This window comes from Prionailurus viverrinus, chromosome F1 (genome assembly GCF_022837055.1).
Source record: "Prionailurus viverrinus isolate Anna chromosome F1, UM_Priviv_1.0, whole genome shotgun sequence".
In the NCBI taxonomy this organism is placed as follows: domain Eukaryota; kingdom Metazoa; phylum Chordata; class Mammalia; order Carnivora; family Felidae; genus Prionailurus; species Prionailurus viverrinus.
Window position 1 is genome coordinate 22,429,645 of NC_062577.1, and position 26,706 is coordinate 22,456,350.

Sequence of the window (26,706 nt, forward strand, 5' to 3'; positions counted from 1 at the left end):
CTACTCTCTTAGCAAATTTCAATTATACAATACAATGTCATTGTGGTGTTGTGAATTATAAAAAGCAGCTATCTGGTTGTCATCCACAGTTCCTGGTCCACAGCTCTCAAAGCCTTTGAAATGAGAGCAAGAAGAGCATATTTTGTTATGATATTTGGTCTTTTTTTCTCAGTTCCTGAAAATGCTTCAGAACCATAAACGTGAAATGGGTGTCTTGTTATTCATAGCAAACCCCTCTCTGCCACAACTAGGTTTATGTTAATGAAGCGACTTTTGGAAACACCTAAGGATGGAGGCTCCTGGCCAGGGAAATCAGCTATAAATAGAGGGTTGGGACTTTCAGTCTCACCCCCTGATTTCTGGGGAGGTGACTTGGCTTGAGGCTGACTCAATCATCAATGGCTACTGAGTTAATCAATTATGCCCATATGATGAAGCCTCCATAAAATCCCCAAAAGGAGGGCATTAGGAGAACTTCTAGTTTGGGGAACCAGAATGCTTCCATTTACCTTTATGCTGGATCCTAAACACCATGAGACCCCAAATTCCACAAAGACAGAGGCTCCTTTGTTTGGGACCCTGCCCGGTGTATCTCTTCATCTGGCTGTTGATTTGTATTCTTTAATATCCTTTGTAATAAATTGAGTGAGTAAATGAGCTTCCTGAGCTCTGTGAGCTGCTGTAGCAAATTAATCAAACCCAAGGAGGTGACAGTGGGAACCCCTGATTTATAGCCAGGTGGTCAGAAGTATAGGTGACAATCTGGCCTTGCAGTTTGGCATCTGAAGGGGAGGAGGCAGTCAGTCTTGTAGGGCTGAACCCTTAACCTATGGGGACAGATACTATCTCTAAGTAGATAGTGTCAGAATTGAGTTGGGCCGTAGGATACCTGCTAGCGTCTGAGAATTGCTTCGTGGTGTGGCTAACACACAAACACATACACGTTAAAATTGGGAGTTAAAACCATTTTAGTTTTCCACTACAGTTAGCATGTTTTATAGTAGATCCATCTGTAGCTTTGTTTTAAACTCTTCTTTAAATGTTTAATAGAATTCTCCAGTGAAACTACGTGGGTGTTATGCACCTTTATATTGAGAATTTGATTTGATTTTCGTAGCAACCTTGCAAAGAAGGCATTTTACAGATATGGAAGCTTAAGGCTCGGAGAAATGAAGTGACTTACCCAAGATCTAGACATCTTCTGATTCCAAATTCAGTATTGTTTCCACAAAACCACACTTCCTGAGTTAGATGTCACTAGGCAGACTCTTTAGGCATTTGGAATCTCTTTGAGAAACAAGGAAAGAGAATAATCATATCTGTTCCTGGCCACTTGTGTTTAGCTGGGTGCCAGCTCTTTCTTGCTTGACATTACATTCAAGTTAGGGGATAATCAGGCAACTAATGAATTGCTGGGTATAAAACCTAGTACTATTAGCACAATCATAAAGGTGCAGGCTACAAGATTGATGACACATACATTGACACATCCCTCTGCAAAGTCTCAGAAGCAAAGCAAACAAAAATGTCTGAAGAGAGAAGGAAATCCTACTTTCGTGGTCCCTGGACATTCCCTGGGAAGTTTCGATGGGTCATCTCCCTCCTCCATCCCTCATGACCTGACCCCATATTTCCCACTAGGAATGACTATCTTGTTTAAGATAGGATTTTTCACCACCTTCACTCTCCCTTCTGCGAGTGAATTTTCTTCCAACTCAGAGCATGTCACTTCCTTGTTTAATAGCCTTCCACGATTCTCTGTTGTCTATACTTCTCAACTTTATGGTTGTTGTCTATGTATGCCTATGGTTCTCAAATTTTAGAGAACAGAAGAATCACCCAGGGACACTAATGGAAAATGTAGACTCTGAAGTCCTAACCCCAGAGATTTTGATTCAGTAACTCTGGACTAAGACCCAGGAGTCTATATTTTAATAACCTCCTCCTAATGATTCCAGTGTAAGTGGTCCAAGGAATATTGTTGACCAGATAGCAATCACTGGCATAAAAGTTGTAGTCCATGGCCTGGCTTTCGGGGCCCCCCGAAGTTTGATTCCAACTTGCTTGGTCAATAGTACTCCTCCCTCACCCTCACCCTTACCTCTACCAGGCCTCCTATAGACCAAAATAATGGGTAAGACTGGACCATTTGTCTAGAGTGCTTTGGAAAGGCAAACTTAATCTCTCCTGTCCCTTTTCCCCCTGCCCTTAACATCTCAACATCAGCACAGAGTTGTTCAAACTATAGGTTGCCACAGGTTTTGATCAGCTTTTTATTTAAATTTATGATTGCTGGAATAGAATACATGGAAAATGTCAGTGTGCATTGCTGTAGTTAAGGGTATTGTAATATATTTGTTTCAGTTAATTATACATATACATGGGTATGTACTATGTCAGGATATGAAATGTATTTCTTACTGTGGGAGTACTACAGCAATAACATTGAAAGCCACAGCTATAGAACTCACCCACTTTGCCTCTCATTGGATCCATCAGGATAGCCTTCTGGTTCTCCATTATTGTGAACCTTTGGAGAATAATAAATACTCTTACCATAAGATCCAGCCATTGCACTCCTAGATACTTACCCAGTCGAATTGAAAACCATGTCCATGCAAAAACCTGCAATGTTACATCTGTTTTTTTCATAATCAGTGAAAACTGGAAACAACCAAGATGTCCTTCACTTGGTGAATGGATCAACACATGGTACAAATGGATAAACAAATTGTAATACATCCAGACAATGGAATATCATTCAGCAATGAGGAAAAAATGAGATATCAAGCCACAAAACTGAATGGAGGAAACTTAAAAGCATACTGTCAAGTGAAAGAAACCAGTCTGAAGAGGCTACCTTCTGTATGATCTGCTTGGTGTTTTGGAAAAGGCAGAACTAGAGAAGTGATAAAAAGATCAGTGGTTACCAGTGGCTGTGGGGGGGCGGGGGGGAGAGGTATGAGTAGGTGTGGAGCACTGTGGACTTTGAGCGTAGGGAAGCTATTCTTTATGCAACTGCAATGGTGAATACATGTCATTATGCATTTGTCAAAACCCAAAGACTCTACAACACAGAGTGTCTCTTCATGGGAACTATGGCACATAGTTAATTAATCATAATGCATCAGTATGGACTCATCAAGAGCAACAAATGTACCACACTCATGCAAGATATTAATAATAGGGGAAAACCGTGTCGGGGCAAGATAAGAAAGAAGGTGCGGGCTGAGTATATAGAACTCTGCATACTATCTGCTCAATTATTCTTTAAATTCAAAACTTTGCTAAAGAATAAAGTCCATTATTATTTTTTTTTTTTACAAAACTAAGAGATTTCACATTGAAAGAAAAAAAGGCAAATGTGATGAGAATTATTTTTGAGTTGTAAGAGCCAACAAGGAAATCCTGGAAACTTGCTTGTGAACTACACAGCCAGCCTCGCCACTCAAGAACCCCCTTAATCGTCCTGGCCACATTTCCTCAGGAGTACAAGCTGGGCCCTGTTGGGTTTGCACGCTGAACCCCTTTGGAAGTCAGAACCAAAATTTTCATGCCCTTCCTCGTTTTCTAGATTTTCTCATGGAAATGAGATTGGGCTTGTCTGGTAAATTTGAAAAAGCAGCATCACGAACTCCTTGCAAAGGAAAAAAAGCTTTTCTGTGTCTGAAGTTTTCTCAATCAACTATAATGATGGCTTTCCTGTTAATTCTCCCTAATTATGTAGGAGGCCTTTTAAGTTTGTTTTGGTGGTTTTTCTCTTCTGAGAGAAGGCCATCAGCCCACCTTTCATATTATAAGAAGGTGGTGGCAGTTACTGCTTCTCCTTCCTCCTTTTAAGTCACTCGTCCATTTTAGAATTTCTGTGAGTGATCACAGGTGTAAATTCCCATTTGTCCCTGGAGTGGCTCTCAGTGAGGTGATTGTTCTAAATCCCTCTAAGCTACCCACTCATCAAGCAGAGGACCTTTACAATTGGACGAATCCCCTATTGTAAAGCCTTTTGCTTTGGGGGCCAGAATCTCGCTCCATAACCTTTTTGAATCACCAACAGAACTTCAAAAATTGTCACTTTCCATTTAAATGGCAAGAAAGCTGTCAGGACATAAACCCTACAGAGAGGGAATGTATTGATTTCAATGATCACCTTTAATCCACACCTTTCCTCTTTATAACGTGTGGTTTTCTTCTCTTAATTAGAAAGAGCCAGGGATTATCTGCACAAAACTGGAAGGTTTATTGTGATTGGTGGGATCGTCTCTCCTGTCCATGACTCCTATGGAAAACAGGTGGGTTCCTCCTTCACCCTCTCTAACCTGATGGCTCCTCTGGCCGCCCCTGCTGCCATCTCCACTTCACTCCCCGGAAACACAAGATGCCCGAGAGCTGGCGTTCTGCTCCCATCTCTGAACCACAGTCAGACCTGGGCAGGTGGGGGCCGGGCGGCAGCTGGCAGGAACAGCTGCCCGTGACCGCGACTGCGCGCAGCTCCAGGCCCCATAGGCCCTCATTAGCAGCAGAGTGGGCATACCCGCTGGGGGCCAAGAGTGACTTGGCATGGAAGCCACCCTGGCAGCTGGTGATGGGCTGGGCAAGTCTTTCCCGGATTTTAGGAGGAAAAGACCTATCTCTGCCTCTTACGCTCTGGTTTAAAATTCCTTTCCTTGTCGCTCCCTCCTTGCCTCATGTCTGGGAAAATCTAGGGGTCCTCCCGGCATTTCCATCCCCCTCCTTCCCCAGATACACCTCACACCTCTGGGGAGGTCGCCCAACCAGCCTGCTTGAGCCCAGAGACAAGGCAACGTTTGCCTGGTTAAGTCTCGTCCCTGTGCCGGGCACAAGTTGGCCACTTCATTGGAGAGGTCCACCTACTGACCCTGTCGGGAGTAAGGTACTCCCACGCCCTCCATTCCTTTTCTTTTCCCTCCGCCCCTCCCTGTGTGTCTCTGTGGCAGATGGACTTGCAGGGAGGCCACACCCTCCTTCCCTGTCACCACTGACAAATGGCTGCCCTTGAATAACCGGGCGGCTAGGGATGGCGTCTCAAGGGCGGCTGTGGGGAGTGGAGCCAGCCTCCTGGTGACTGCTCTGTTGCTCCCCAGGGCCTTGTGTCAAGCCGACACCGTCTCATCATGTGTCAGCTGGCCGTCCAGAATTCCGACTGGATCAGGTAGGCTGGCCTGGTGTGTATGGATCAGGTGGGTGGCCCTGGGCCTCACTGGGGGTGAGTGCAGGAGGAGGAGGCGTCCTCTCAGCCATTTGGATCCCACAGGGGTGGGGAGGCCAGCCCAGACGTTAGCCACTGTGGAGGGAATAATTATACTGACCTTCAGAGGTGGCCCAACTGAGAGCTCTATCTTTTAACCAAGCCATAACGCCCACCAAACTGAAGAGGGAAGCTTCAGTGTTGATTCTGCCCCGGGACTTTTGGATCCAGTATTCCTGAAGCATCATTGGATTTAGGGTGAGGCCTGGCCAGGAAATCCGAAAGGCCTCTCCACTTTCCTCCCCAGTTGCTTCCTGCGAACTCTACCTTTTAAGGGAATATTCCCTGGCCCTGGCTATTTCCCCTTCCAGGACTCTGGCTCCCTAGGGCTCCAGGCTGACCGTGGCACAGAGGCACTGCGAGCGAGCACTCAAGGCCTTTCCCTCATACTCTGGGCACAGTCCTCACTGAGATGGCAGACACCATTATCTGCACGGCTTGCCTTGTAATTAAAGCGAGCCTCCTCCACTAGTTATGCTAATTACGCTCCCCAAAGTTCCTACGGTTATCATTTGCATGAGAAAATGGCGTTTAAAAAAAATAATGGCGCACCATTTGTACCGTAATATCTCCCCCTGGAAAAAATAAGCAGCACCTAGAGGTTTCCATGAAAGGAGGAAAACGAAGAAAAGCTGACCTCAGAATGAGACGGAAGAGACGGGCTGGGCGGGAAGGAGAGCAGCGAAGTGAAAATTAAATAGTGATCCTCACCATTTGTGTGCAGTGATTTGTGTAAGAAACGCTTGCCCTTTACAGACTATCTCATCCCCTGAAGATGTAGGTTGGGTCGAGAGACAGCTGCCTTCTCTCTGATGAGAGACATGCCCGGAGAAGTCGAGGGGTTTGAGCATGTACAACACATCTGTGGTCAAGTCAGGGATAGAAGCGAGGCCTTTACACATTCTGGCTCCCGATCTTCTGGGGAAAGCGGGGTCCAGGGGGGAAATACTGGGCAGGAGGTCTATCCTGATTGGATGTTATTAGAAGATCCTGAAATAATTGCTTCATTCATTCATCGAATGTTCACCCAGCACTTCCCACCTGCACTGCTCTAGGCAATTGGGAGAAGGCAGAATTCTAAGAACTGAGATCACTAGCAAGGCTCAGGTAGCTCTAGAGATAAGGGCTGAGCCCCAGGACTTGGCCAGTGTGGTGTCTGCCTGTCTCAGGGGAGGTGGTGGTTAGGCGTACAGGGAGCCTGACACCCTGACTCTCAGGGGTTTTTGGTTAGGGAGATCTTACCCCTGGGAAGCTTAGGTGCGTGTGCATGGTGGGAGGTGGGCAGGGAATGCTCAACTGCTTAGGAGATGTTTGAGAAATAGCCCAATTTAGCAGTTCATTAAGTTGGCAATTAAGCCCGAGTGCTGCATCAGTCTGGGGCTGGATCCCTGCTCATTTCACATCTGCGTGTACAGGAGGGGTGGACCAGCACGCGGGTCTGCGCCTCTCAGTCTGACTGGTACACCCCCCCCCCTCCATGCCCACAAGCCCCCCCACCTGCACAGGGAGGCAGACAGGGGCCGATTCCCCAAGTCAGATATCTGCAGCCACCACTCAACAAGGGCCTGGCTTTTAATCCTGATCACAATCCTAGAAGGCCCAGAGGAGAATTTCCATCTCGTGGGCAAGCACAAGAGACTCTCTATATAAAACTCATTGGGCCCTTCCAATAAGCCCACAAGAGAGTTACCGTAGTTATTTTACAGGTGGGGAAAGTGAGAACCCAAAGACAACGTAACTTTCCCAAAGCCCCATACTCCTCTGGTTTTATAGAGGGGGCAGCTGGGGGGTAGAAAGGTGTTTCAAGCCCACGTTTGTTCTGATTTGGGATCTACGTACACGGTGTGAGCAGGTTTGCTAAGTTCCCTGAGCTATACAGTCTCTGGAAGGAACTACTAAAGAAAAAGTGTTGAGAATGGAAACCCAGGGAAACCTGTTTCTGGTCATGTCAGGGTGGACCCGTGGGAGTGCTATCAGGACACCTGGCAGACAACCTGCAGTGTGCTGGAACATCATCGGGACCTCATGAAGGTGAGCTGGGCTGTGGCTGAGGGGCGGGTGGCCCCCAGAAGCCGGGCGGGCCGGTAAGGGTGCTGCTGCTGGCCTACTGACCTGGTTCAGTTTCCTGCTTCCCAGACAGCTGTGTGGGAAACCAAGCCCCGGGCAGCAGGAAGGAGGGCAGTGAACTCGAACCCAAGCAGCTCCAGAGCCTGTTCCCCTGTCTTGCTTCCTCTGCTCAGTATGACTCGGGGCGATGTTCACCTTCCAACAGCAAATCCAAGGTGGGATTAAGGAGACCCCCGTGGGAGGATTTCAAGGCAGACAATGTCCTGATCCGTGTTATATTAGTGGATAAAAAAGGAAGCACAGAGAGGTGAGCCAACCTATCTGAGGACACACAGCCACTGCTCAGTGGCTTGTGCCCAGGTGGTAGTGACTGAAGAGCTGCTTGCCAGGTTAGAACGAGTCCCACACCAGTCAGCAGCACTGGCCAGAATATGTAGAAAGCACCCTTCCCAGATCAATACCAGCCCATCGACTTCCACAGTAATGGATGTAGAGCTGTGCCATCCATAGGAGGAGGCCCGACCGACCGAGACAAGATGCAGTGGACCCTACTCACCTCCACTGGCATGGCCACCATGCCTTCCCCAGCCCGAAATGGCAGTCCAGATAGCATTGTTCTGACTCAGGGAGCACCTCTACCCACCTGTGTTTTCTGTCAGTGGGGCCAGAACCTTCTCTTTGGGGAGCCATCAGCAAGCCCCCATCTCCTCACACTCCACCAACCATGCAGCTGTGCTTCATGTTAATAGTGCTGGAGTTTAGGGCTCCCAACAAGCCAGGGAGTCAGGAGTAAGAGGAGGAGGGAAAGGGCCTAGCTGACTGTTGCTTCATCTATTAGGTTTGTCCTTCTTGAAATTGAAGAAAACCCATTTTCCCTTCCTTCTGTTTTCAGAACCCTTCACACACATCCTGAGTCTTTTCCAGTCCCCTTGAAAGGATTCTGAGACAGGGTGACCCTGACTTGACCCTCTGTGCTGGTCTCAACAACAGCAGGAAGAAAAGACATCCTGTCTTACTACATAAGGGTGTATTAGTCAGGATAGGCTAAGATATGCTGTAGTAACAAACATTCTTAAACACTTAGCAACTTCACATAAGTTTATTTCTCACACTACATGGCAGTGGGGGAGGGGGACAGCTGGGGGCCTGGGCTCCTTCTAGTCACATAGGAGCCTCAGGCTCCATGATGGAAAGGAGGAATCAGGGGCCCTGCAGACGTGCCTGAGACCTGGCTCTACCAGCCATGAAGCCTGGCTGCTATTTTGCTGTCTAAATGCCTGGGCCTCCCAAAGCCTCCCTTTGTTACTCATGCCCAGAGGCAGGAGTCTGGGCCAGAGGAGCTTAGCCAGGAGTCCCAGCTGTTGCAGGGACGGGCACAGGCTGGCAGAGAATGTAAGTCCCTGTCTTGGAGCAGGAGCTGATAGCTCCCCATCTCTTCAGTTCTGGCATCAGGCCATGTTCCTGTTGGAGAGACTACCACAGGGCACACTTCACAGGTGACTCAAGGCCGTGCTTGGAAAGGCCCCTGAGGATCTGAGAGCCCACGGAGGGCCAAAGAGGGCAGCACAGGGCATGTGGCTAGTCCTTTTCTTTTCTACTCAGAACAAGTCCATTGGGATTAATGGTGCAGTGCAGCGGGAGGAAGAAATTCTTCAGCTACCAGACCTGTTATTAAATGAGAATGTGGCCTTTTCTTTTCTGGAGCTGAAATAATACTAAAAAGGAAGCAGGCTGCCCCTTCCACTCCAGCAACCACAACTGGGAGGAGAATCCTGCAAAACAGGCTGAGAAGTTCGTGCTGTCCCAGCCTCAGCTGGCTCCCAGATGTGACTGGATGCTGCTGTGACCTCCTCCTGTCCGAAACACAACAGAAGTGACAGGTCACCCCTCAAAACAAATGTCAGCCCTTCTGAGGCTTGGAAGGATGCCGTGCTGCCCTGTTTGTGTGGAAGGGGTCCCTTCTGAGGGTTGCCACAACCCTGGGGCTTGGGGCTCTCTGGCCTCAGGACTCCATAATCCAGAACGAGTCATGGGCCGCGGGGTGGGATGCTGGCTTTCAGGGAAGGGACCTTGAATCAGCAATGGCCCTTGTGAAGCTAAACGGATTGAAAATCCATCCTTTGTTTCTCAGTTGCCCAGTGGCAGGCCTCCCACCCACCGTGGGGAGGGGGGGTTGCTTCTGGGTCAGCTGTGAAAAATGCTGCCTTATCAGCTCTCTGCTTTCTGCGGCACCAGAGGGAAGCAGCGGGCCAGATAACACAGGACAATGGATAATACACATAGAATTTCCGTTTGGCTCTGGAATGTGTATTCACACTGGCAGGCAAGCGCGAGAGTGCCCAGAACCCCACCCCCTCTTCCTGCAACACAAACACATCCTGCTCGGCCTGGCACCACTCTCTGGCTCTGCCCGTCATTGGCATCTCTGGCCTGGAGAAGCGGCAGGTGGTGATAGTGCCTGGTGTTTGTATGACCTTTCCCAAGCTCACACAGCCCTTTCGCAGACATGACCTCATTTGAGCCCCGTGAAGCAGGCAAGGAGGGCAGGTATGCACGTTACACAGAAGGTTACAACATCGGCCGTCATGTGGCAAATACTCTACCTCTACGGGCAAATGCTTTGCAAATGCTCACGTGTTAATCCTCCCACAACCCGGAAAGGCAGCTATGTGGCCTGTCCATGTTCAACGCCTGAGCTGAGGTTCAAGAGAAGTTAACTATCCAAGGTCACGTAGTGACAGAGGGGGCTCAACCTGAACCAGTGTCCGTGCAACAGTACATCGCATGCTTTTGCAGCACTGAACTGTCCAGCCTCCTGCCAGCCTAGTGCAATCACGCAGTGGGGCCGTGTCTAGAACCCGCTCTTGCCACCACTGCGCTCTCCCTCAGCTCCGAGTGGCCTCCCCATGATAGATGAGCAGATGAGCATTGGGAGATAATTGGGAAATGCTTCTCATAAGTAACTTGGCTAATGACACTGAACTTGCACTTCTCCCTTTCCCCAGCGGGTGACTGGCTGCATCCTCTCCAATGTCAACACACCCTCCATGACGCCTGTGATCGGACAGCCCCAAAATGAGACCCCTCAGCCCATTTACCAGAACAGCAATGTGTCCACCAAGCCCACTGCAGGTAGGGCAACATGGATGTGGGGCCATGGTTCTCAAACTTCAGAATCACCTGGAGGGCTTGTTGAAGTCCAGGTTGCTAGGTCCTTCCCCAGAATTTGATTTAGTAGGTCTGGGAGGGAGACGATAATCTGCATTTTTAACAAGGTGATACGGATGCCCTGGTCCTTAAAATAGAGCATCAGAGAGAAATAGTCACAATGAGAGAGAGACTGAGAGAGACAGTATTGGTGGTGTGCATTTTTTCCCCTGCATTTAAATATAAATATAATTCGTTTAACTGGGAATTAAACATACAATAAGGCAGAATTTTTCTCTGCCTCTTCCAAGGGGGTTGAGGATCTTGCCCAAGGTCACACAGTGAGGAGGTAGTGGGACTAGGAGTCAAACCCAGGCATTTGCATTCAGCATCCCACACTCTTAACCACCTTTTCAGTGACAGAAAGGGCTTCAACATTTACTCAACACCTGTTACTGTAGGCCTGTACGATGTTCAGTGCTTTCCACAGATTCTCATTTAGTGCAGTAATTCTGCGATATAGATATTATGTTCCCATTTATCAAGAGAAAACTGAGATTCAGAGAGGGTAAGGGGTTCGCTGAAGATCACACAGCTCAAAAAGTAAAAGAGCCAGAATTCATATTCAGGACTATCTGATTCCAAGGTCCCTGTTTTTTCTTTTAAAAAAAAAATTTTTTTTTAATGTCTTTATTTATTTCCGAGACAGAGAGAGACAGAGCATGAGCAGGAGAGAGAGAGGGAGACACAGAATCCGAAGCAGGCTCCAGGCTCTGAGCTGTCAGCACAGAGCCTGACGCGGGGCTCAAACTCACGGACTGCGAGATCATGACCTGAGCTGAAGTCAGTTGCTTAACCGACTGAGCCACCCAGGCGCCCCGGTCCCTGTTTTTTCTAATATATACAAATATATATATATTTTACCAGACCAATTGTAAGAGACAGATCCTGGTATTACTTTTCAAGCCTAGAGGCCATAAGCTGTTATGTTATTAGTCTGTTATAAACAGGGTAGTCCACAAAGAGCCAGAATTACTTAGCTCTCGTGTGGGGCTCAGAAAAATTTTTTGGATTACAGCCCAGAGAGATCATCCAAAACCAGATCCCCCTCAGCCAAAGTGGGATGTCTGATTATTACAAAGTCTATCTTCATGGGAAGGCATGAAGGCCAAGGCTCATATTAAAAAATGAAAAAAGCCAATAGCCTCTATGCCTTTTAAATGGAGACTACAATCCAATTTATGCAAACATAGCTGCAGAATATATATATATTTTTTTAATGGAGGAAAGGAAATACCATACCAACATGTCAGTGGTGTTATTTCCAGGGGTGGGGTTATGGGTGTTTTTTATCTTCCTCTTCTTATATTTTCCTCTTCTATATTTTCCAACCTTCAACATGAAATAATAAACATGAGCAGAAAAGAGATTCCAGTCTGTGGTTTAAAATGCCTGTGCCTTGGACTGCAAATGAGAAGGAATGTTTGCTGTCACATTTCTGTTCTTTGTCTCTACCCTCCTGCCTCCCACCGCTCAACCCCTGCCCCCTCCAGTGCAACCCCGGTGTTTAAGTGGCCCAAATGCTGGGCATAAGTTGTGAGTGGTTCTCTCCCTCTGTCCCTGTCTGTCTTGCTCTCTCCTATAGCCAAGATCTTGGGGAAGGTGGGAGAAAGTCTAAGCCGGATCTGCTGTGTCCGCCCACCAGTGGAGCGCTTCACCTTTGTGGGTAAGGGAGCAAAGACCTTTCCCGGTCCCGTCTCTTCTTGGTCCCCTCCCTTCATTCATTCAGCAAACATCGCCCTGCCTTGGGGTGACCATTTATAAAGCAGTGATGGAGAGAAAACAGTGGTAAACAGGAATGTCCCCAGGCCTGCAGTGCCAAGCAGTTAGGGGAACCCCAAGGGCGTGACCCACCTGCCCTCAGGCTGCCGGGAGACCTCAGCGGTGATGTGTTCATTTCCCATCTCCCACACAGAATGAGGCCACATGCCGAAGAGTTTTCAGGGGCCCAGAGTCCTCTCTCAGGTCCTCCCAGCTCTGGCAGTGTCTGTGCTCCTGCTGATAGGCTACGAACACACACGCTTTTTCCTTAATTTTCTGCTTCTGGCTGTTCCCTCAAGGGCTCAGCAGGGATGAGAATATCTGAAGTCTGTGGGGCTCTTTCAGGGTCCCCCAGTTCAACTCTGCAGAGAGCTGAAGGTCCAGACCTCATTCCTTTGACTCTTTGGGGCTGATTTCTGCCATTTCTGAGATGTCCATTTTCTGGCATCTTGAAAAGGAACTAAGAGAGATGGAAGAGGAGGAAAGGAGACAGGGGACCAAGGTGGCACCTCTGTTGTTCAGTGCACACCCAGTGAACCCCCATGCAGGCATTGCACACTTAAGAGCACAGGTCAAAGTCTCTGTCTTTCTCGTCTTCCACGGGTGTTTGCTGTATCTGTCACGTGACAAATCTCAACATGCTCAGTTTTGCTTGTTCTTTGAACCAGGTAACCACCAAGGAGAGAGGGTCACCTCCTTGTGAGTCTAAAAGCGGTCTCCCTAGGCTTAGAGGACATTGCTTTTGTGGACTACCTCCCTAAAATACAGAAAGAAACAGAAGGCTCTCAGCATGAGTGTGTGTGTGTTCGTCATTGGTTTCCCAGAGAAGCTGTCTAATTCTTAAAGTCCCAGAGATGTGAACTCCTACCCTGGACTGTGAGGAGATGCTCCCTCTCCATATTAGGCTGGACATCTCTCCCCTCACAGATGCCCCCTCCCCTGCCACCCCCATGCAGGGAGGCGATGACCCCCTACTCCCACCTACTCCATCCCATCCCACATACTCCTGAGTAGGCCCCTGGGCGGACCGTGTGTTGGGTAGCATTAAGTCAGTTCCCTAATGCTTCTCTGTTCCCTCTTTCCTCCCTAGACGAGAATGCCAATCTGGGCACGGTGATGCGGTACGAGGAGATTGGTAAGTGTGGCTGGAAAAGCGGAAACACTTGGAGCTTCCTGCCTCAATTAGGGGCAGAATGGGGAGGAGAGAGGCTTGAATCCCTGGGGTTCTGTTTGCAATAGGGTCTACTCTCGGAATGATTGTTCCAAGCTTGATCATTCTCTTCATTATCTCTCTGGCCAGCTCCCAGGAGGGAGGACTGAATGGCTGGTAATTTTCCCTTCAGAGCCTCCTCTCCCTCATCCAAAACATGTAGACCTTACTCTTCAGTGCCAGCCAGAGAGATCATTCTTTTGCCCACGACATTGCATGAGACAGAAGAGCTCCCCTGCCCTTCCTTATCTTCTTCCTTATTTTGTGAGCTTGGAGGACAAGGAGGAGAAGGAGCGGAGAGCCACCTCCACAACCTCCCCCCAGTCTTGGGTGGACACTAAGGCACCCACTGTCTGTGTGAGGGCGTGTGTGGGCCCAAGGCCAGAGCAGGTGGACGGTGGCTCCACTGAGCTGTCGGATGAGAAGGAGCTGACCCATCGGTGAGAATGAGCCGAGTCCTGTGTAACCCTGGGGAGCGAACCAGAAAACTGAATTCTTTCCAAGGTTCCAGAGTGGGTGAGAGACCCAAGTGTGTGAAGCTGAGGAAAGAACAGACAGATGCCAGGATGGAGCTGGTTTTGTCACAGTACCAGGTGACAGGGAGGGGCCAGTGACAACTGGAATGCTTGGGGCTCTAGCATGATGGGCAGCCTGGTGTCCAGCAGACACACTCGATCTTAAACTCCAGCTGCCAAGATACTCCAGGCCATCCCTTCCCGGTATTCCTGTGTCTAGGGCTGGAGGTCAGGTGTTCCTGCCATGGCCCCGGGAGCCTAAGACTGTGCCTAGAGCATCAGGTTCTCTTCCCGGAGGCCCAGCAGATGTGACATCATTTCCAGGGGCTCCTCGGGGTCACGTCCTCTGATCTGCAGAGCAGTGGCATACGTGAGTTAACTCCTACTGTTTTGTTAGAACCATTTCTAAGAGTTTCAGGACTTTGGCCAACTCGTTGTTAAATGCAGCCAATACTAAAGATTATATTAGGTAATGATTAAATAAACTGTATTAACAACAAAGATAGTGGCTACTCAAACCTCCTCACTTCTGAATTATTTTCTGCATTTTAATGTCCTTTATTTACTGGTACTTCACTGTCTTAAGGTCACACAAATCCCAAACACCCCCGACGGCAAGGATGAGAGCAAAGTCTTGCACTCCTACTTCCTGCATTTCCACACCTGGCAGGGAACTACCTTCCCAGGGAAGTCTTCCTGAGCGGCCAAGCTCAGAGCAGTCGTTAGACTTTCAACTGTGTTCAATGTATGTTTCTCTAGTTCCTTGTTCCAGAAAGAACTGATGGTGGCAAGCTTCAGCCGTGACCTTGTTCACTTTCCCAGCACCCAGGGCCAGTGTGTTAAGACCACACCTCTTGGGAGCTCCCCCTGCGGCAGAGGCCACGCTGATGGGTGTTTGCACAGTGTGTTGGTGTGGCCAGCACCCTCAAGTTCCTTACCTCACTGTAGCCTTGTCGGGGGCAGGGCTAGCCTCACCCCGTCTTACTCTTCTTTCCAAGAAAGAAAAGCTGGGTGGCCACAGCTGTCAGGATAGATTCACAGTCTGGTGTGATACAGGCGGCCATTGCCTCAGCGTGCAGGGAGCTGGAAAGGGCCCCAGGGCCTGGGCTTCACATAGCCAGGATTCCTGGGAAGGGAGGGTGGCAGGACAGTGCTGATTCTGCCTCCTGGCTCCGGATCCCTGGATGAGGATGAGCTGGGGGGCGGAAGGAAGGTGGAGAGGAGAGGAGGTGGAAGGGGAAGGAGGCTGCCTTACCTCCAGACTGCTGTACCGGGAGGCCCTGTGGCTCACGAGTCCCCTTTTTGAAATCCCCTTGCACCTCACAAGAAACAAAAAGCCACTTTCTCTTAGCTCAGGTAGCATGTAGGGCTCCATTTCCATGTTCTGCTCCTGGGGGTGCCCCAGACCAAAGGCTTTGTGGGCTGGAAACGCTTACATTCATCTCACGCAATAAACCAGGAGAAATTGCTGCTGCCCCCCAGCGGCCATACGTGGGATCCCAAGCTCTGCTAGGGCCTCTGGTCTGTGACAAATGCATCTGTTCCGGCCCTGCGAGAACAGGTGGAGGCCCCACTTTTTAACTGTCTGCACACTGGCTTGAAAAACAACAACAACAACAACAACAACAACATTATACTCGAGTGGAAAAGTGAGTTCCTGGCTTGGGAATAGAAAAGAGATTCATTTTCGTGGCTGTAGAGCAGGCCTTCTCAACTAAGGACCATTGACATTTGGAAACAAACAATTCTGTGTGGTGGGGGCTGCCATGTGCATTGTAGGGTGTTTGACGGCATTCCTGCCCTCTGACTACCAGATCCCAGTAGCACACCCCTCTCCCCGGTCTTGACATCCAAAAATGTCTCCAGGCGTTGCCAAGTTCAGGAGACAAAACTGTTCCCCACTGAGAACCACAGACATGAAGAAAGCCAAGGGCCAGCACTTCCTCTAGATAATGCCACCTAACTGAAATTTTAGGCAATCAGAGTTATAGAGTCTCAGCTTCTTTCTCTTCCAACAGAGGACTGACCTGGAACTTGGTGGTTCCAGGTGGGAGATGGGGAACAATAGGATCCCAGGAATGAGCCCAGTCTTGCTCCTCTCAGCCATACGAAGGCTGGTTCATCTCCACAGATAGGAAGTTGGGTCAGAAATCCCACGGCATAACATGGAAGGAAGGAGACACCCGCGGCTGGGACAACACTTTCCCTAGGACCCCCATGCTGCAAAAACAAAGGCCATAATTGTCAGCACACCCATCAGTCTGCTCAGAGGCTCTTAGCAGCTTGCCTGCATGGCCTCTGTGGTCAGCCTGTCTATTGTTCACTTACTCAGCACATCCTGAGCACCTACCATGTGCAAGTCCTTCTGGCAGGCCCTGGGGACATAAGATAAATTAAGGTCCCTGCACATAAGCAGATGATTGGGCTACAGGTTGACTTGGAGAAGAGAAGAGGAGAGGCTGCAGGAATATTTAGGAGTTAAGACCCCAGTGCTCCCGAGGGCTTCCTGAGGACGAGCTGCATGGTGGGTCAATGAGATACAGGCACTGTCATCAGCTCAGCAGCCTTCCTTTTTTGTACCATCTGGAGACTCCTGCAGTAGGGACAAGTTCGCCTTCTGAAAGTCCTTGTCAGGTCCCCGAGCAGACTGTGGGGTCTAAGGCAGGCAGACCTACCAGCCATCTTTCAGCGTCAAGGTCCAGGGAGGCAGTGGTCTGTGGAAGGCTCTGTGCAGGGCTGTCTCACTGTTTCAGACAAGGTGCCCACAGCCGTGGCCTCTTGTTGGAGGGCCCCGGATGCCTAGGAACTAAACACTCCACACCGAGGCACTCCCTGGCAGAGGTCTCTCCCTCCCTCAGTGGTTCTGAGAATCTCAGGATTCTTTGCTCCCCATTGCTCAGTGTCAGTAAGTCAGTCAGTTTGCTGCCTGTGTGGATGAGCCTTGCTGGGATAATTCAGAGTGGGCTTTAGGAGGGGAGGCGAACAACAGAGAAGCAGGAAGTGCACCTGGGCCGGGGCAGGGCAGGGCACTCAAGCCCTTTGCTGAGGACAGTGGTCCTGTAAAGAGAGGACATCTGTAATTCAGCCACTGCATGGGTACACTCAGTGTTCCCTCAGACCCCCCATCATGTCGGCATTTGTGATGAAAGACAAACCCTGCATAATGCACAGCAGCAGAGAAGCCAAACTCAATGTTGACACTTGAGTTCGATATGGAGTCCAAAGGGCCCTTCGACCTTAGATAAGGCACATACCTGGTTCCGTCTCTGTTAGGATGACCAGTCGTCCTGGTTTAACACAGAAAGACCCGTGTCTCCAGAAACCCTTCAGTACCAGGCAAACCAAGACCCTCCTTAAATGGGTAGTTCCTCCCACAGGGGACAAGAGTGGTCTGTAAATGAGCCCCGGGGGAGTGGCAGGCCAAGGTTTCTGCACTGCACACACCATGGTACCAGGGAGCCTGGAAGAGCCAGGTGTTGGAGCCCCAGGAATTGGTGGCTTCTGTATTTCTCAGGGGAAAGGCTGAGAGTCTCCACTTACCCTTTGCAAACTTTGTTCCCCCTCCTCAGAGCTGAGGATCTTGCTGCTGTGTGGCAGTGACCTGCTGGAGTCCTTCTGCATCCCGGGGCTCTGGAATGAGGCAGATGTGAGTAGCAATGCTACGGCAGCACCACACACAGCTGCCATGGGAAAGGTGGGGAGGGTGCACTGGGTTTCAGCCTCCGGTCTCCCCTCCTCCCTACCGCTTCTCCCCTACCCCCAAACCTGACTGTCCTATCTTCTCTGAGCTCCCAGCAGGACCATCCATTCACATCACTATGGGAGAAAATTCTCACCTACCCCAAGCTTTATCTCTGACTGTATTTTTACAGTCACTCTTCCCGGTGCTTGCTCCTGTAAAGCCCCTGGGAAGAGAGCAATCATCAAATACCTTCTCCAAGTAGTACTTGCAGCGTAGGTGTGTGGCAGAGGCGGTAGGTGGAGGAGGGGAGGAAGGGATTAAAAAAAGCCTTTACCCCTTTGAGGTTATCGTCTGTTTTGTTTTCCTTTGATTCCTTTTGAAGGGGTAGTAAATACCATGCTAGCATTCCCTCAACAAGAAAAAAGGGGGCAGAAGGGGAGGCGTGAATGGCAAAAGGTCAGTAGGATCCTCCTGGAAATTGACCGGGGGGGGGGGGGGGGGGGGGGGGTAGAGGGAAACAGGAAGTTAAACTTGTACCACTTAGAAGCTGAATCAGCCTCTTTTGTTGCCAGATCTGATGGTGATGGCCATAAACCAGCTAATTCATAAGTTACTCACCCTTCATACATACATTCATTCTTGCTCTTCCATTAATTCATTCATCGGATAACCTGATCTATTGCTACCTCTCAATTCCAGAGCCCTGTGCAAGCTGGATTCTCAAGGCAGTAATTCCAGACCCAGTGCTTTCTTTATTAACTTGTTGCATGACCCCATGCCAAGCACCCAACTCTCTGGGCATCAGTGTTTTCCAGTTGTATTGAGATAGAATTGATATGTAACATGGTATTAGTTTAAGATGTACAATGCAATGATTTGAGATATGTGTATATTGCAAAATATTATCACAGCAAGTTTAGTTACAACTCGGTTGTGTTTTTTAAATCTGTAAATCTATAGAATGCTATCTATCACATTCTAACATTTCAAAAAATATGCAGTACAGTCCCTACCCACAAGTGTCAAGTGGCAAGACATATACCTATGAAATTTTTTTTTCAGGATATATATACAGATATATATATCTCTGGAGAAAGAGAGAGGGAACATTCAAGACCAGACTCAAGATTCCAGTTCTATTCCAACACAGCTCATGACAAAATCCATTTTGAGCCCCAGTTTTTCCCATCTCTAAAATGGTGTAATAATAGTGCCTACCTCATAGGATTTAGGGAAAATTAAATGATAGTGTGTACCTCAAGTGCCTAGCCTAGTGCCTGAAACACAGCTACATGCAACGAACATTCATAAGTGAATTCACCTAAATAGCCTCATAGACATACACATAGATATTCCAGGTGAAGTGCTGTGGGAGGAACAGGAGGGCAGGGAGAGTTTCCCGGAGGTGAATTACACTGTGTGGGCCTTTCATCTCCACCCCTGGACCATTTCTCGGAGGTGAAATTCTAAACCTTCATTCAGTTCTGGATTAAGTGGCTTAATGAACTTTTACTTTCCTCTCTAGTTCACAAGGTGCTGTGAAAGTAGACAGTCATGTGGCCCAAGTTATGTACAAGATCTCAGCAGAGCTCTTTGAAGAATCTAGGCACATCCGGATAGCTGCAGGGGAGTGCATCCCTTGGGGAGGCCTGGGCAGTCCTGGAGGGTGCATTCGGCAACTGGGGGCAGCCTGCAGGGCCGCTTACATGAGCAGAAAATCTCTAGGGCCCCCTCTCAGGGGCAGACCCAGGCTTTGTGGAGCCTGAAACTTACAGCATTTGGGACCCTGGAGGCACAGCCGGTCCCTCTCTGCTCCTCCCAGTTACATTGCTGATTTCTGGTCCTCTGACTTCTCTCCAAAATGGCTGCTCTTGCGGTTGTCAGATCCGACGTTTGAAGACCGAGAGAAGGAGCCCCAGGTCTCTCCTCTTCCCACTGGGCCCTGGTGCTGAAATGACATGGTGGTTAAGACAAAAAATTGGAGGAACCAACAGCTGTCGATTTACTGGGAATGTGACAGGGAAGGTGGAGCAAGACCCTCATTATTCAGCTGTGCTCCCCCTTGGTTGGTTACTCTGAAGACCCAGAGCCCCCAGCCTGGCTACTCCCAGAGGGCACAACAAGGGGCCCAGCAGGAGCCCATATCTATACTGGCCGGGTGGTAAGAATTCCAGTCCACAGCACAGAAAGCAGGGATTTGGGTGCTCAAAGCTCACTCCAGAAGGCTTTCTGGAACCTAGGGCTCTACCTCCCCATCCCCACTCAGCCAAGTCCTCTGTCCCCTAATTTAATCCACAGCCAATCTGTGGGGTCCTTAGAATTATGGCACCTGAGGTAGAGGCCAAAAAAAAAAAAAAATCAAGGAGCTGTTTTCTTACATAACGAGTGTGAATCTCAACCCACAAAAGAGGTGTGCTAGAAATATCACCTTTTATTTATTTAAATCAAATGAAAATTCAAGTCCAAATCTATCCCACAGCATTGAAGGGAAGTTAGTCTCAGTTATTATGTTAATGATTAGTAGAACCTGAAAGGCTTCGGTGGACCCTGAACATGAACATTAGTTCATCAGGTTCCCCGCAGACATCGTCCCTGTCTGGACCTTTGTGGTCACTTGAAGGTGGTAACATTCTGCAGGGCTCATGGCTGAGTCTGGAAGTCCAGCGCTAGGTCTCACCTGCCAATGATAACCAGGCCCCATTTTCTTCTGAAGTTTTGCCCCTAGGAGGGAGCAGGGAGGAGGGAGTAGCTCCCACAGACCTCTAGCTTCTTTCTAGAAGTGGGGGTACAGTGGGCAGGGAACAGCAGAACCTCTTCTTTCTATTCTACAGGTATCTTTCCTATTTTCTCTCTTCCTCGGGATACCTGGCAAAATCTCTTCAGTGAGTTTAAAGCCACTGACTGCAAAACGTTGTTTTCTGCTCTGCAAATTAGAGAACCAGGTCCAGTAAAGGGTCTGGTCCTCTCCTAGAAGTGGGGTTGGGTTGGGCAGAGGGGGATGTAGGGAGGACAAAACTAGTTAATAGCTCAGTGGATTACTCCACTGGCCTTGTTTGAGGATGGTTGGATCTCAGGGTCTAGAAAAGGAATGTCTTACTTTCAAGACAGGGTACAGGGTGAGTCCTGCTTACTCTACTAGAAAGTTCTGTCATCTGGAGTTTGCCTGGAAGGACTCTATTTTAGGGTTTTCAGTTCCTAACCATGAGAATACCAGGTATGAGGTTTGTGAGACCTGCTTCTATCCCAGATTTCATTCCTTCATTCATTCCTTCATTCATTCAAGCCTTATCAGAACACATTGTTCTTCATTGCCTGGTATCCCAAGTGATATTTGTTGACCACAGACCTCCGTTTAGTAATCATGAGCCCAAACCCCTGAATCTGCCCATGACTGGGAACAGGAGGTGGGGAAGAGAGCCAAGCTCCTTGGGAAGGTTATAGGCCCTGGCTCCACACCCAAGCCTCCCCTATCCTTCAGACGCCTCAGGATTCTGAAGGCAGGAGAGAAGCCACTAGTTCAGACAGGTCTGGGGAGAAAGGAGACTCTCCACCCTGCTGTAAAGAAAGCTCAAAGGGGTCTGTGGAGCAGCTTTGCCCCCAGCCAGGCTGGGAAGAGGCTGATTTGATCTGTCCTGCAGCAGACTACCAAGGTGTCCTCCAGCCGGGTCACAATTTCTATTCTCTTCTCCGCTGAATCCATCTAGTTCTTTCAATCGGGATTCCGGAACCAGTGCTCTCCACCCAGAAATCTAATCACACAGCTAAAGGAACAACCCCACCTCCTAACACATCCCTTGGGCATTTCCTATTAGGCACAAAGATCCATTAGCCCACAGTGAATTCTGACCTCTGACCAATGACACACCCTTCCCCTTACATTCCAGGGGAGAAGATTCCATACATATTCATCAAGTTTCTCTCCATGGAATACAAAAGAACTGCTTGTGCAGCCTGGCAGTTGGCTTTTTCATTCTTGGTTCCTGAGAGAATTCAAGATCCCGGCTCCTGGGCCAGCCTTGGGGATCAGCACTCATGTTCCATAGCCCCATAGCCCCATAGCCCCTGAGCCCATCCCATCCCTGAGTTTTTATTACAGAGCTCGTCTCCCCTTAGGGGACCTGATCTTTGCTGTGCCACGCCCAGGCACCAGCACCAAAGCAGGTATCCAAGCATGGGCCAGGATCTGTGGGAAGTCAAGGCCAAAGGATAGACGGTGACCAGGAAATTTGTGACCAGGAAATTATACTCACTCCCTTCCCCCAAATAAAACCCATTGTCTAGGGCTCTTATGCTGTCAGCTTCTTTGTCCATCATATTATGATGGAAGGCAGTCTGGCAAATTAATTCCAATTTAAGCACTCTTTCCTTCAATCAATCTTGCAGTGAATACTTACTGAGTGCCCAGTACTAAGTATAAGTATGCTATTTGTCCTTAAGGCACTTGCAGTCTAAAAATATCTTTTTCATTATATCAGTTTTTTATATTACATAAAATAAAATTGTAAAAAGTTTAGAAGAGTTCCTGAACCTTGTAAGCACTCAATAAATGTTGGTTGTTATTCATCTATTGGTTTTAAAATATTCATTGGGTACCTACCAAGTGCCAGACATTGCTCTAGGGCCGAATGAGCAGAGAAACAAAATAGACAAAGTTCCCCACTGTGTGCACTTTACTTTCTAGTGAGGGAGCTGCACATAAACACTTCGACTGTTTTTCATGGATTAGTGCAATCAACCCCTAACACACTCCCATGAAGGGGAATCTCTATTCACATGTACAGGTGTGAATGCCAGGGCTCACATGGATTGTGACTTGTCGAAGACCACATAGCTGTTAAACAGCAGAGCCCAACTTCACACAAGTCATCAGATCCCTAATCCATAAAAGACAGACAATGAGAAGAATTATGTATATATTTTTATATATATATATATGTATATATATATACACATATATGTGTGTGTGTGTGTGTGTGTATATATATACATATATATACATATACATACATACATATATATATGTGTGTGTGTGTGTGTGTGTGTGTATAATTCATGGCAGGCTGTAAGAGGGGAGCACCTGGGCTGGGCTTTGAATGAGGGGCAGGATTGTGTTAAGTGGGTGGAAAGAGAAAGGGCTTTTCGGTTTGAGAGTAGGCTGTAAAAGATCTAATGGTGAGAACAAGAGCTTCTGGGGAGATGGTTCTGGCTGGTTGAAATAGAAGGTTTATCTTGGTCTTTATTTGAGAAAGCTTTTTGACTTTTCAGCAAATAGACAAAATCATTAAGTTCAATGATTAAATGTATTAGCTGCTTTTGAATGTTATTTGCATTTTAAATGAGCAACATTTGGGGCGCCTGGGTGGCTCAGTCGGTTAAGCGTCCGACTTTGGCTCAGGTCATGATCTCACAGTTCGTGGTTCGAGCCCTGTGTCGGGCTCTGTGCTGACAGCTCAGAGCCTGGTGCCTGCTTCAGATTCTGTGTCTCCCTCACTCTCTGCCCCTCCCCTGCTCATGCTCTTTCTCTGTCTCAAAAATAAATAAAAACATTAAAAAAAAATTTTTTTTAATGAGCAATGGTTACTAATTGACCTGAAGGAATGAAAATCTAAAGGTGGAACAGTAGGCACCAGAAGTAGGTTGATGAGGAAATTGTTTTTTCTTTTTCTTTCTTTTTGTACTTCTTGAAACCCAGCATTCTAGCCTCTGATTGGCTATACCCTACATTTTTCCAGCCAAGGAGTCATGGGCCAACTGCTTCCTACATCCACCAGCTATGGGAAAACAACCAAGGAAAATAAACAGAGGAAGAGCCTGGGGCACTAGCCACTCCAGAAGAAATCCCAGGGCTCCAGGACTAATAGAGCAAAGACAAACATTTGGTCTTCCAGGCTCAGATGGTTTTTATCAGACAGTCCAGCTCCAGCCAGGAAGCCCGATGGACACTTCCACCCCGGGGAATTAGACCCCCACACTGATAAAAACCAATGCCGAATTTACAGGCTCAGGGTAGGAGGCTTATCTCCTACCATGGGAGATTCTGGTTCTCATGTGAAAGATAATGTTGGTTTGGAGTTCAAGCTTTTGACTTGAGTCTGGAATCTCTTGCCTTCCCACACCCCCAGTCAAATTGGAAATGGGGATGGGGATAATTTCCTCTGGGAAACCCCTCTGAAGGATCATTCATTTGCCCTTAAGAGAACCATTGTGGAAATGCCTTCCCACTTTCTCAACTCAGATCATACTAACCTCTGCCCTGATTTCCCTCCAGAGAGGAAGAGAGGCCAGAACAAGGGTGGAGGATTCTTTTTTATTTAATTAATTAATTAATTTATTTATTTATTTATTTTGATTTACATACAAATTAGTTAGCATATAGTGCAACAACGATTTCAGGAGTAGATTCTTTACTGTCCCTTACCCATTTAGCCCATCGCCCTTCCCACCACCCCTCCAGTAACCCTCAGTTTGTTCTCCATATTTATGAGTCTCTTCTGTTTTGTCCCTCTCCTTGTTTTTATATTATTTTTGTTTCTCTTCCCTTATGACCATCTGTTTTGTCTCTTAAAGTCCTCATCTGAGTGAAGTCATATGATTTTTGTCTTTCTCTGACTAATTTCACTTAGCATACTACCTTCCAGTTCCATCCACGTAGTTTCAAATGGCAAGATTTCATTCTTTTTGATTCCCGAGTAATACTCCATTGTATATATATACACCACATCTTCTTTATCCATTCATCCATCAGTGGACATTTGGGCTCTTTCCATACTTTGGCTATTGTTGATAGTGCTGCTATAAACATGGGGGTGCATGTGTCCTTTCGAAACAGCACACCTGTATTCCTTGGATAAATGCCTAGTAGGGCAATTGCTGGATTGTAGGATAGTTCTATTTTTAGATTTTTGAGGACCCTCCATGCTGTTTTCCAGAGTGACTGCACCAGCTTGCATTCCCAAAGGGTGGAGGATTCTTTACTGAAATGGGTGGGGCATATTTCAGAAGCTCCTAACCCACCATGTGGCTTCTGCTGGACATCTTTCCTTGCATCTTTTGCAACCCAGTTGGAAGTATACAAAATTCTATACTCCAGAGGGCATTGTAGAGTAATGAATTGAGAATGGCCCATGATAAACTTGGAGGAAAAATAAGAGAATATATTTTCAAACCAAAAAAGTTTCAAGTTGCTAAAATGCAAGTCTTAGAAAATGGATCTAGAAGAGGTTTAATGTGGCAGAAAGAGCCTTTAAAGCAGACCAGAGTGGGTTCAAATCCATGAGTGTCCCATGTTCATCCCTGAACATCCTCATCTGAAGAAGAAACACAAGTGGGCCCAAGTCACCTATGTGCTGTACCTACAGAAGAGAGCACTGTTTGGGGGAGATGGTCAGGATTCTGAACCCTGATTTCAGAATGATACTATAGAGGATCTAACCAGGTAGGCTTGCCTGGGTAAATCAATGTACATTGGATCCTATTGTCAATGGAAGTTAAACCTTCTGTTTAAAACACTCCAATGGCTTCTGTTTGCAATTGGAATGAAATCCCATCTTTGATTTCTGGTCCTTGTCTGCTTTTCCTACTTCTCTGTGCCTCAGTCGTACCTGTTTGTTTTATTTTTGAATAGTTTTTCCCAGCTCAGGGCTGCAGGCTAACTGGGAGTGCTCCTGCCCCAGGTATCTCTAAGTCTGGCCCCTTCTTGTCATTTTGGTTTCAGCTTGAAGATCATTTTTGTTTTACATTCAATATTGTACTTAATTCCACCTCATGTTTTCTTATTTACATTTTTGTTTATGGTCTCTCTCTACTGGAAGGTAAGGTGTGTGAGTACACTATACGTGCCTGTCTTATTTGGCAACACCAGGATAGTGCCCCGTTCACCATATACACACTTTGCTGAATGAAAGAATGAAAGGGCACCTGAGTATGGGTTGATTGGAGGAGGTTAGCCCATAAGATAGTTTAAGTTCACCATGAGATATGGCCCAAACTTTTACCAGTTACCCATTAGACATTAACCACTAGAAGATATTAGCCAGTCAATAGTAACCTGCCCTTGTCCTTCATAGCAAGGGATACAGTTGAAATAATTAATCCTTTGTTTAATGCCTCCTGCTAGATAGTGATTGATCCAGGAGATGAAGCCATATCTGTCTTATTCAACACTCTGTCCTTGGTGCCCAGGAAAGTACTTGGCTAAGAACACAGGGCACCCCCAACTCGAAGCATTCCCCAAATCCAACAATGCAGATTGTGAAATTCAGTCTCCTGGAGAAGTTCACATCCCTTCTAGGAGATCTGCCGCCTGGGTCCTCATGAGTGTTCTCTTTCCCAAGGCCAAGTTGCTTCCTGCCTCAACATGTCTCATATCCTTCCTTCAGATTCCCCACATTTGGGGAAGCAGAGTCTGCCTCCTCCCACTTCCTCTCTCCATCCCCACCCCTGCTTCTCCTGGGGAACCTTTGACCAGAGGATGAAAAGATATAATCAAAAAGCTGTGCCCAAGAGCAGGAAGTTGAAACAGGATGAATGTCACAGACCCCCACCTCAGACATGACAGACCAGAGCTACACTGAGAGGGCCACTCTATGCCGGGGGTAGGGGGAGATTGTACCCTGATCCTGCTAACTGTGCTGTGGCAGTATGGGATCACATTGGTCACCATCGGGAAAGGGACTTGCCAACCAAGACAGCTCTGCTACCCTGGCTACTCACCCACATCCCCACCCCCAAGGCAAGACCTGCAGAGAATTCTTCATGAACACACAGGAGACATTGGCCACATCCTGCTGGAATAACAGCTCCATTCCAGGGGCCTGAGCACACTCCTGCAGGCTTCTTGGGCAGGGAGAACCTGAGCAAACTTCTGTTTCCTGGGGTCAGATGTCAGTCCCAACCACCCCCACTCCCTAGGGCACAGGGTGACCTCCTCATTTTTGCTGGAATCCTCAGAGGTGCTTGTCTCACGAATATCTCATTTTGGCCTCCTCCCAAACCAGGC

The 26,706-nt window shown here is 47.9% G+C and overlaps 1 protein-coding gene across 2 annotated transcripts in view; it reads left to right on the forward strand.

Annotated features, from left to right (window-relative positions):
* NMNAT2 (nicotinamide nucleotide adenylyltransferase 2) overlaps positions 1 to 26,706 on the forward strand; it is a 160,629-nt gene that overhangs the window by 125,839 nt on the left and 8,084 nt on the right. The window contains exons 3-9 of one of the 2 annotated variants that reach the window (XM_047841201.1): positions 4,201 to 4,289; positions 5,103 to 5,170; positions 7,219 to 7,297; positions 10,339 to 10,465; positions 12,126 to 12,206; positions 13,392 to 13,436; positions 17,596 to 17,672. In XM_047841201.1, the coding sequence (XP_047697157.1) occupies positions 4,201 to 4,289; positions 5,103 to 5,170; positions 7,219 to 7,297; positions 10,339 to 10,465; positions 12,126 to 12,206; positions 13,392 to 13,436; positions 17,596 to 17,672 (566 nt within the window). The remainder of the gene's footprint in view (positions 1 to 4,200; positions 4,290 to 5,102; positions 5,171 to 7,218; positions 7,298 to 10,338; positions 10,466 to 12,125; positions 12,207 to 13,391; positions 13,437 to 17,595; positions 17,673 to 26,706) is intronic. The other variant, XM_047841203.1, reaches the window with a different exon arrangement.